The 10,883-nt window shown below is 42.7% G+C and overlaps 2 protein-coding genes across 2 annotated transcripts in view; both read left to right on the top strand.

The window, feature by feature from the left end:
- Positions 1–5,399: 5,399 nt before the first annotated feature.
- LOC137614756 (uncharacterized) overlaps positions 5,400–10,883 on the top strand; it is a 268,283-nt gene continuing 262,799 nt past the window's right edge. The window contains exon 1 of the mRNA XM_068344427.1: positions 5,400–5,643. The gene's annotated coding sequence lies outside the window, so the exon portion shown is untranslated. The remainder of the gene's footprint in view (positions 5,644–10,883) is intronic.
- On the top strand, positions 5,502–10,572 carry LOC137615093 (uncharacterized PE-PGRS family protein PE_PGRS20-like). The gene is made up of 3 exons (XM_068344724.1): positions 5,502–5,638; positions 8,310–9,376; positions 9,725–10,572. Exons 1-3 carry the CDS (start codon positions 5,502–5,504, stop codon positions 10,570–10,572), a joined length of 2,052 nt encoding a protein of 683 aa, XP_068200825.1.

The following is a 10,883-nucleotide window of genomic DNA, read 5'->3' as shown; positions in this document are numbered from 1 at the left end:
TTTTAATTAATGTAAATATCACCCACGAAATGCATTTAATACCGAATTCTATCTTGGGAATACATATCCAAGTGGATATGTATTCCCAAGATAGAATTCGGTATTAAATGCATTTCGTGGGTGATATTTACATATATATATATATATATATATATATATATATATATATATATATATATATATATATATATATATACATACATATATATATATATTTATATATATATGTATGTATATATACAGTATATATATATATATATATATATATATATGTGTGTGTGTGTGTGTAAGTATATATATATATATATATATATATATATATATATATATGATTTCATGGAAAACCTATAAATTTGAGCCTGCATACGATTGAATGATGACACAGCAGAGTATGATGTAATGGCATGTCTCGCTCTTGATTAATTTCTTAATTTTGAGGTAAACATAAATACAAATGAAACCATTGTATTAAACCAAATGTAAAATGAAATATTGTATTTTCTTCTGAATAATGTCATTCTGCAGCCGGAAATTAATTTGGAGTTTTAATTAGGAAGAGAAGTAGAGAATGTCTGGTTTCACATCGCAATTTGGGTGAAGATAAGTAAGGAAGCAGTGACTCACTCTCTCTCTCTCTCTCTCTCTCTCTCTCTCTCTCTCTCTCTCTCTCTCTCTCTCTCTCTCTCTCTCTCTCTCCAAGGCAAATTTACGTAATACGTTTTTGGCTTTTTCCATAATTCTATTATGTAATTTAATGATAATAATAATAATAATAATCATTATCATCATCATCATCATCATCATTCCAAAAGCATTCAGGTAAACGCAAAGAAAAGGAAATAAACTGCACAAACATATTTGTTTGACTTACAAGTATAAAGATACAAAATCTACAGACTCTCCCTTGCTTAAAAGAAAGGCCATAAAGGCCACCGCAGTCCCACGGAGTGGCACTGAAGTGCTCATTGCTAATGCAAAGCAATTAGCCTTTGCAACGAGCGTGCAGCATGCAAGCAATAATATTCCTGCTGTGATTTTGGTTCTACCGCAACATCCACGGTTAAAGAATTTCTCTCTCAGAATTTCATAGTCAAGATATATTATGCAAGATTATTCGTATTCAAGATTTAAAGGCCACTCATGAATGGCAGAGACAATGGGCAGTGACACTGCCCTAGCTACCAGAACAAAGATATTTTATACAAGATTATTCGTATTATTATTATTATTATTACTATCCAAGCTACAACCCTAGTTGGAAAAGCAAGATGCTATAAGCCCAGGGGCTCCAACAGGGAAAAATAGCTCAGTGAGGAAAGGAAATAAGGAAATAAATAAATGAAGAGAACAAATTAACAATAAATCATTCTAAAATAAGAAACAACGTCAAAACAGACATGTCATATAATAAACTATCAACAACATCAAAAACAAATATGTCATAAATAAACTATAAAAAGACTATGTCTGCCTGGTCAACAAAAAAGCATTTGCTCCAACTTTGAACTTTTGAAGTTCTACTGATTCAACCACCCGATTAGGAAGATCATTCCACAACTTGGTCACAGCTGGAATAAAACTTCTAGAGTACTGCATAGTATTGAGCCTCGTGATGGAGAAGGCCTGGCTATTAGAATTAACTGCCTGCCTAGTATTACGAACAGGATAGAATTGTCCAGGGAGATCTGAATGTAAAGGATGGTCAGAGTTGTGAAAAATCTTATGCAACATACATAATGAACTAATTGAACGACGGTGCCAGAGATTAATATCTAGATCAGGAATAAGAAATTTAATAGACCGTAAGTTTCTGTCCAACAAATTAAGATGAGAATCAGCAGCTGAAGACCAGACAGGAGAACAATACTCAAAACAAGGTAGAATGAAGGAATTAAAACACTTCTTCAGAATAGATTGATCACCGAAAATCTTGAAAGACTTTCTCACTCATGAATGGCCGAGGCAAGGGGCAGTGGCATGGCCATAGCTAGCAGAACAATTAAATGCCCTAAAGATATATTATAAAAGGTTATTTGTATCCCAGGTTTAAAGACCGCTCATGAATCGCAGAAGCAAGGGGCAGTGATATTGACGTAGCTAACAGAACAATTAAATGCCCTAGAGACTGACCCAATATACATATTAGCGCGCAAGCGGGGACCAGGGAGGGTCAGGAAATGGCTGTTGATGACGTAGAAGGGAGACCCATAGGCTCCTCAAAACCCCATCTGTAGCTCACAAGGATGGCAAGGTTGCAGATACTACAAGAAACTATCGAGCTTGAGCGGTACTCGAACCACCATCCGGCAGAATGCCAGGCAAGGACGTATTCAATAGGCCACTTATTCAATCGATCGGCTCTCTGAATTCGATGTCATTTCAATTACGATGTTTTCAGATATATGAGTTTTTGTGAAGCTTTCAGATATAACATTTATATTCTAGATCACCGTACTATGCACTGCATACGGTTACGGTGGCCGATGCAGTAACGTCTCTGACTGTTAAACGCCAGACTGGGGTTCGAGTCCTGCTTAAACTCGTTAGTTCCTTTGGTCGCTGTAACCTTTCCATCCTTGTGAGCTAAGGATGGGGGGTTTGGGGGAGCCTATCAACAGCCATTGCCTGGCCTTCCTGCGTCCTAGCTTGGGTGGAGAGGGGGCTAGGGCGCTGATCATATGTGTATATGGTCAGTCTCTAGGGCATTGTCCCACTTGATAGGGCAATGCCACTGTCCCTTGCCCTTGCCATTCATGAGCGGCTTTTAAACCTTTAAATGCAGTTAAACATCGGTTACATTTCCTGATTGATACTAATATTTGGGAGGTTAATTACTGGTTTATCTCTTACAACCTTGAGACCCTGAGATATTGAAAGGTAGTAATATAATAATAAATAGGTTACTGAATTAGATGTGGTCATGGCACCTGACATGGTTATCTTGGATGTCTCGGAAAACATCATGTGCTTGATGTTGCGATGCATGGTGGATATCAATTGCTTATTGGACCTGACTCTCATACTTTATTGCAGATAACGAGTATTGAATTTGCATCGATGATGGTTTTTTTTTTTTTATGCAATTTTAGCTTCCATAACTGGACCATTATTCTTCGTCAAATAGTTAAAGATGTGTACAACCGTTTTTAAAATATTATTATTATTATTATTATTATTATTATTATTATTATTATTACTACTACTACTACTTGCTAAGCTGCAAGCCTAGTTGGAAAAGCAGGATGCTATAAGCCCAAGGGCTCCAAGAGGGAAAATAGCTCAGTGAGGAAAGGAAATAAGGAAATGGACTATAAGACAAGTTTAAGAATAATAAGAACATTAAATTAAATCTATTATATATAAGCTATAAAAACTTCAAAATGACAAGAGAAAGAGAAATCGGTAGAATAGTGTGCTCGCGTGTTCCCTCAAGCAAGAGAACTCTACCCCAAGACAGCTCAATGTCCAAAGGTCTTGAATATATCTATATTCTATATGGCTTCTGCTGTTATAATATTTTCTGAGCTTTCAGAATGTTTTCTTTGTATAGATTCTTCTCTCCCTGGATATTTGTCCTAGAACCTTTTCTCATATGTTCTAAATTTATAATAGAATAATTGCCACATTATTTCCTTTAAAAATACTTAGTGTAGGAGAATATTAAGCATCAAAATATTTTTCTCCAATTGTTAAGGAATATTACATAATTAAACTATAAGACACTGCCAAAGTCATTTCGTTTATAAGTAATGAATATGAAAATACGTAATAGATATTAGAGACTCCTTAGTTATGGTGAGCAGCTCTTCTAGGAGGAGGACACTCCAAAATCAAACCATTGTTCTCTAGTCTTGAGTAGTGCCATAGCCTATGTACCATGGTCTTCCACTGACTTGGATTAGAGTTCTCTTGCTTGAGGGTACACTAGGGCACACTATTCCATCTCATATTTCTTTCTTTTGTTTTGTAAAAGTTTTTTTTATAGTTTATATAGGAAATATTTTTTTCTAATTTTACTGTTCTTAAGATTTTCAATTTTTTCTCGTTTCCTTTCCTCACCGGGCTATTTTGCATGTTGTAGCCCCTGGGCTTTTAGCATCCTGCCTTCCAACTAGGGTTGTAGCTTAGCAAGTAATGATAATAATAATAATAATAATAATAATGCTTAATAGACTTATCTCTTAGCAATTAACAGTTATGTCAACCACGTTTATCTACAATACGCGAATTACCATCTATGAAAACTGTTTGGGTTTCTGGTCATGCACAGGGTTATCGTCATGCACACGTTTTCTGTTCTTGGCACGCAATGGGAGTATTGATGTAATTTCTGACTTTGAATTCTGAGCAGAAAGTGTAAACATTATTCTGAATTCTCAGTGAACTCTTGAAGTGTTGTTTTCATCTATATTATCAGAGAGGAAAACTTTTTTTTAGGTCTTACCACACCTACACTGTTAAAAATTTGCCGTAAAAGAACGATAAAAATCCTGGAGTAAATGTTGCCGGGCATTTACCGGTTTAAAATGAATATATTGACATAAAGGGGTGATATTACGGTCACCAACCCGTAAAATATAATAACTAAGTAGGGTAAAAACTACGGTCGCCTTTATTTTACTGGAATGCGGCTGAGAACAGTATATTTTTAAGGAGAATTTACGATTAGAATTACGGTTTTTTAGCAGTGTAGAAAGCATTGTCTTGAATTATGGCTAGACAGAGAAAATTTTCTCTTGCTGGAAATTTTGTCTTGAAATAGGACCGTCTTCTTTTATTAAAAACATAAAGATAAGACTAGTATACATATACCAACGTGCGAGAATTGGAGAGCATTCGCAATGGCACACTTGTAAATATAATGGTCCGTCAGATCTTCATCAGCAACGCCAGTGAATTAATTTTTTGTATACCAAAATCTCTCGGAAACCACTCAATCATTACTTGAATTATCAGTATCTAGAGAAGACGCTTATTGGTCGATAGGTTAAATTGTGAGAGAGAGAGAGAGAGAGAGAGAGAGAGAGAGAGAGAGAGAGAGAGAGAGAGAGAGAGAGAGAGAGAGATGACCGTAATGGCGTTAGAATATAAGAAATTATGATCATTATCGTGGCTATATCTTCGGTGTTCAAGAATAAAAGAAGAATTTGTAAAATTTACTTGCGCAATTAATGAATAATAATAACAATAACAATAATAATAATAATAATACCATCGATACGCTACAAATGAAATTCCAATTTCTACAAAAAAAAAAAAAATCCCAAAGGTATTTGGTTCCCTCAGAATGACTAGTTTTAGCTTCAAACTATGTTTTGATAGTCCTTGTCAAAGGATTTTGGAACGCAAGGTGGAATATTCTCCTGCTCATTTTTTTTGTTTTTCAGACTTGTTGACAGTACGTTTTGGTAATGAGGTGTGTAATCGCGTGTTTTACATTTCCAATTGGTAGGTTGTTGTCGGAAACGATTTGTATATGTGTCCGGTGTGGCGAATTCAAGATGGCGGTTAACTATATAACTGGAATGGATCCTCTATCGATAAATCAGCCTATCGCTGCAATTTGCAACTCGGTAATTACCGGCGGTAAGAACGCCATATCTGGCTGGAACGGAATTTTACTGGGGCCGTCTGCATGGTAAGGTAAGTGCCTATATTCCGTCCTATTATAAATATTCTATGGTATTTAGCTGTTGTATAGTTTGTTTTATTTCTTGTGCAAATATTTTTTGCTGTTGTATAGTTTATAAGGTTTTTTTTTTTCCTTGGCTAAATATTTTTAGCTGTTATATAATTCTGATAATTTTTTTCTTGTGCAAATATTTTTAGCTGTTGTATAGTTTATAAGGTTTTTTTTTTCCTTGGCTAAATATTTTTAGCTGTTATATAGATTCTGATAATTTTTTCTTGTGCAAATATTTTTAGCTGTTGTATAGTTATAAGGTTTTTTTTTTCCTTGGCTAAATATTTTTAGCGGTTATATAGATTCTGATAATTTTTTTTATTGTGCAAATATTTTTAGCTGTTGTATAGTTTATAAGGGTTTTTTTTTTCCTTGGCTAAATGTTTTTAGCTGTTATATAGATTCTGGTATTTTTTTTCCTTGGCTAAATATTTTTAGCTGCTGTATAGATCTTGATAAGGTTTTTTCTTGTGCAAATATTTTTAGCTGTTATATCGATCCTGATAAGGTATTTTTTCTTGTGCAAATATTTTTAGCTGTTATATAGATCCTGATAAGGTATTTTTGCTTGTGCAAATATTTTTAGTTGTTATATATAGACTGGTGATGTTTTTTCTTGTGCAAACCTTTTTTAGCAGTTATATAGTTTATGACAAGGTTTTTTTCTTGTGCAAATATATTTAACTGTTATATGTATTCTGGTAAAGTTTTTCTTGTGCAAATATTTTCAGCTGTTATATGAATTTGAAGTTTTTTTTTTCTTGTATAAATATTTTTAGTTGTTTAAATACTGATCAGATTTTTTTTCTTGTGCAAATATTTTTATCTGTTACAAATTTTTTACTTGCTCCAATTGAATTATATTTGTTGTCCGGGAACTTCCCCCAAACATTACCAAATACAATTGGTAAAATTTTACTTTAATATATTCAAAACAGGTCCAATCAGATCTAAGAAAATCTAGTAGTGATTTATCAGGTATTACTTAGGAAGTTACTCGTTACAAAATGTGCAATTTTCAGCTGAAAAATATTATTTAACTGGGATGGGATTTATAAGTTTGACCCAGTAAGATAGATACACAAGTTCGAGACTAAAGACTAGAAAAACGGGCACAAAAAGTGGAAATGTTTCAATTAAAAAAAACATGAATAATTAAGACGCAACGTGAAGGCAATCTCGAGTGTACATTTTTTTCATGTGCAAGAGATTTTCAAATTTACCTACGTGTAAACAGAAATTTACAAAAGGCTGTGAGCGATTTGATGGTAACAAACGAATTATATAAATGACAATTATATAATTTACTTAAACTGGTAAAGTATAGAGCCAGAGAACTGAAAAAAAAAATAATAATGAATGGATTATAGAAAATATTGAATGTAAAGTACATTAGGTAAGGCAGTTGCTGTGAGAAGTATAAAATTTTGAATAGGGAGGGCTGGGAGGAGGTATGAAAGGTCATGGAGAAATTAGAATAAAGTCATACATAGTGAGAGAAGTATATAGTTCTGGCAACAAGATATGAGAAGTGGAGGAAATTTAGATAGAGCCGAGAGTAGCAGATCGTTTTTAGACAGCTGAGTGTAGCAGACAATGTTTAACAGAGCAGAGAGTAGCAGATCATGTTTAGACGGAGCCGAAAGTAGCAGATCGTGTTTAGACAAAGCCGATAGTGTTTAGACAGAGCAGAGTAGCAGATCGTGTTTAGACAGCCGAGAGTAGCAGATCGTGTTTAGACTGCCGAGCGTAGCAGATCGTGTTTAGACTGCCGAGAGTAGCAGATCGTGTTTAGACAGCCGAGAGTAGCAGATCGTGTTTAGACAGCCGAGAGTAGCAGATCGTGTTTAGACAGCCGAGAGTAGCAGATCGTGTTTAGACAGCCGAGCGTAGCAGATCGTGTTTAGACAGCCGAGCGTAGCAGATAGTGTTTAGACAGCCGAGCGTAGCAGATCGTGTTTAGACAGCCGAGCGTAGCAGATCGTGTTTAGACAGCCGAGCGTAGCAGATCGTGTTTAGACAGCCGAGCGTAGCAGATCGTGTTTAGACGGAGCCGAGCGTAGCAGATCGTGTTTAGACGGAGCCGAGCGTAGCAGATCGTGTTTAGACGGAGCCGAGCGTAGCAGATCGTGTTTAGACGGAGCCGAGCGTAGCAGATCGTGTTTAGACGGAGCCGAGCGTAGCAGATCGTGTTTAGACGGAGCCGAGCGTAGCAGATCGTGTTTAGACGGAGCCGAGCGTAGCAGATCGTGTTTAGACGGAGCCGAGCGTAGCAGATGGTGTTTAGACGGAGCCGAAAGTAGCAGATGGTGTTTAGGCAGAGCCCAGCGTAGCAGATGGTGTTTAGGCAGGGCAGAGCGTAGCAGATGGTGTTTAGGCAGGGCCGAGCGTAGCAGATAGTATTTAGACAGAGCCAGGGGTAGCAGATAGTGTTTAGACAGGGCCAGGGGTAGCAGATAGTGTTTAGGCAGACCCGAGCATAGCAGATGGTGTTTAGACAGAACCAAGCATATCAGAAAGTGTTTAGACAGAGCCCAGCGTAGCAGGTCGTGTTTAGAGAGGGCCCAGCGTAGCAGATCGTGCTTAGACAGGGCCCAGCGTAGCAGACAGTGTTTCGGCTTAGCAGTGTCGGAACCGAGGGAGGTAGGTCGGGCTGCGGCGGAGCCGAGGGAGGTAGGTCGGGCTGCGGCGGAGCCGAGGGAGGTAGGTCGGGCTGCGGCGGAGCCGAGGGAGGTAGGTCGGGCTGCGGCGGAGCCGAGGGAGGTAGGTCGGGCTGCGGCGGAGCCGAGGGAGGTAGGTCGGGCTGCGGCGGAGCCGAGGGAGGTAGGTCGGGCTGCGGCGGAGCCGAGGGAGGTAGGTCGGGCTGCGGCGGAGCCGAGGGAGGTAGGTCGGGCTGCGGCGGAGCCGAGGGAGGTAGGTCGGGCTGCGGCGGAGCCGAGGGAGGTAGGTCGGGCTGCGGCGGAGCCGAGGGAGGTAGGTCGGGCTGCGGCGGAGCCGAGGGAGGTAGGTCGGGCTGCGGCGGAGCCGAGGGAGGTAGGTCGGGCTGCGGCGGAGCCGAGGGAGGTAGGTCGGGCTGCGGCGGAGCCGAGGGAGGTAGGTCGGGCTGCGGCGGAGCCGAGGGAGGTAGGTCGGGCTGCGGCGGAGCCGAGGGAGGTAGGTCGGGCTGCGGCGGAGCCGAGGGAGGTAGGTCGGGCTGCGGCGGAGCCGAGGGAGGTAGGTCGGGCTGCGGCGGAGCCGAGGGAGGTAGGTCGGGCTGCGGCGGAGCCGAGGGAGGTAGGTCGGGCTGCGGCGGAGCCGAGGGAGGTAGGTCGGGCTGCGGCGGAGCCGAGGGAGGTAGGTCGGGCTGCGGCGGAGCCGAGGGAGGTAGGTCGGGCTGCGGCGGAGCCGAGGGAGGTAGGTCGGGCTGCGGCGGAGCCGAGGGAGGTAGGTCGGGCTGCGGCGGAGCCGAGGGAGGTAGGTCGGGCTGCGGCGGAGCCGAGGGAGGTAGGTCGGGCTGCGGCGGAGCCGAGGGAGGTAGGTCGGGCTGCGGCGGAGCCGAGGGAGGTAGGTCGGGCTGCGGCGGAGCCGAGGGAGGTAGGTCGGGCTGCGGCGGAGCCGAGGGAGGTAGGTCGGGCTGCGGCGGAGCCGAGGGAGGTAGGTCGGGCTGCGGCGGAGCCGAGGGAGGTAGGTCGGGCTGCGGCGGAGCCGAGGGAGGTAGGTCGGGCTGAGGAGCATCGAAAGAAATAGGCCGCATCTAAGAAGTGCCAGAGGGAGTAGCCCGCGTTTAAGAAGTGCCAGAGGGAGTAGCCCGCGTTTAAGAAGTGCCAGAGGGAGTAGCCCGCGTTTAAGAAGTGCCAGAGGGAGTAGCCCGCGTTTAAGAAGTGCCAGAGGGAGTAGCCCGCGTTTAAGAAGTGCCAGAGGGAGTAGCCCGCGTTTAAGAAGTGCCAGAGGGAGTAGCCCGCGTTTAAGAAGTGCCAGAGGGAGTAGCCCGCGTTTAAGAAGTGCCAAAGGGAGTAGCCCGCGTTTAAGAAGTGCCAAAGGGAGTAGCCCACATTTAAGAAGTGCCAAAGGGAGTAGGCCGCGTTAGCCCGCGTTTAAGAAGTGCCAAAGGGAGTAGGCCGCGTTTAAGAAGTGCCAAAGGGAGTAGGCCGCGTTTAAGAAGTGCCAAAGGGAGTAGGCCGCGTTTAAGAAGTGCCAAAGGGAGTAGGCCGCGTTTAAGAAGTGCCAAAGGGAGTAGGCCGCGTTTAAGAAGTGCCAAAGGGAGTAGGCCGCGTTTAAGAAGTGCCAAAGGGAGTAGGCCGCGTTTAAGAAGTGCCAAAGGGAGTAGGCCGCGTTTAAGAAGTGCCAAAGGGAGTAGGCCGCGTTTAAGAAGTGCCAAAGGGAGTAGGCCGCGTTTAAGAAGTGCCAAAGGGAGTAGGCCGCGTTTAAGAAGTGCCAAAGGGAGTAGGCCGCGTTTAAGAAGTGCCAAAGGGAGTAGGCCGCGTTTAAGAAGTGCCAAAGGGAGTAGGCCGCGTTTAAGAAGTGCCAAAGGGAGTAGGCCGCGTTTAAGTAGTGCCAAAGGGAGTAGGCAGCGTTTAAGTAGTGCCGAATGGAGTAGGCAGCGTTTACAAAGTGCCGAAGGAAGTAGGCCGCGTTTACAAAGTGCCGAAGGAAGTAGGCCGCGTTTACAAAGTGCCGAAGGAAGTAGGCCGCGTTTAAGAAGAGCCGAAGGAAGTTGGCCGCGTTTAAGAAGAGCCGAAGGAAGTTGGCCGCGTTTAAGAAGAGCCGATGGAAGTTGGCCGCGTTTAAGAAGAGCCGAAGGAAGTAGGCCGCGTTTACAAAGTGCCGAAGGAAGTAGGCCGCGTTTAAGAAGAGCCGATGGAAGTTGGCCGCGTTTTAAGAAGAGCCGATGGAAGTTGGCCGCGTTTTAAGAGGTGGCGAAGGAAGTAGGCCGCGTTTTAAGAGGTGGCGAAGGAAGTAGGCCGCGTTTTAAGAGGCGGCGAAGGAAGTAGGCCGCGTTTTAAGAGGCGGCGAAGGAAGTAGGCCGCGTTTTAAGAGGCGGCGAAGGAAGTAGGCCGCGTTTTAAGAGGCGGCGAAGGAAGTAGGCCGCGTTTTAAGAGGCGGCGAAGGAAGTAGGCCGCGTTTTAAGAGGCGGCGAAGGAAGTAGGCCGCGTTTTAAGAGGCGGCGAAGGAAGTAGGCCGCGTTTTAAGAGGCGGCGAAGGAAGTAGGCCGCGTTTTAAG

The sequence above is a fragment of the Palaemon carinicauda genome, chromosome 21 (genome assembly GCF_036898095.1).
Source record: "Palaemon carinicauda isolate YSFRI2023 chromosome 21, ASM3689809v2, whole genome shotgun sequence".
Lineage (NCBI taxonomy): Eukaryota > Metazoa > Arthropoda > Malacostraca > Decapoda > Palaemonidae > Palaemon > Palaemon carinicauda.
Note: the sequence above shows the minus strand (reverse complement) of the source record. Positions and strands in the feature narration are given on the sequence as shown.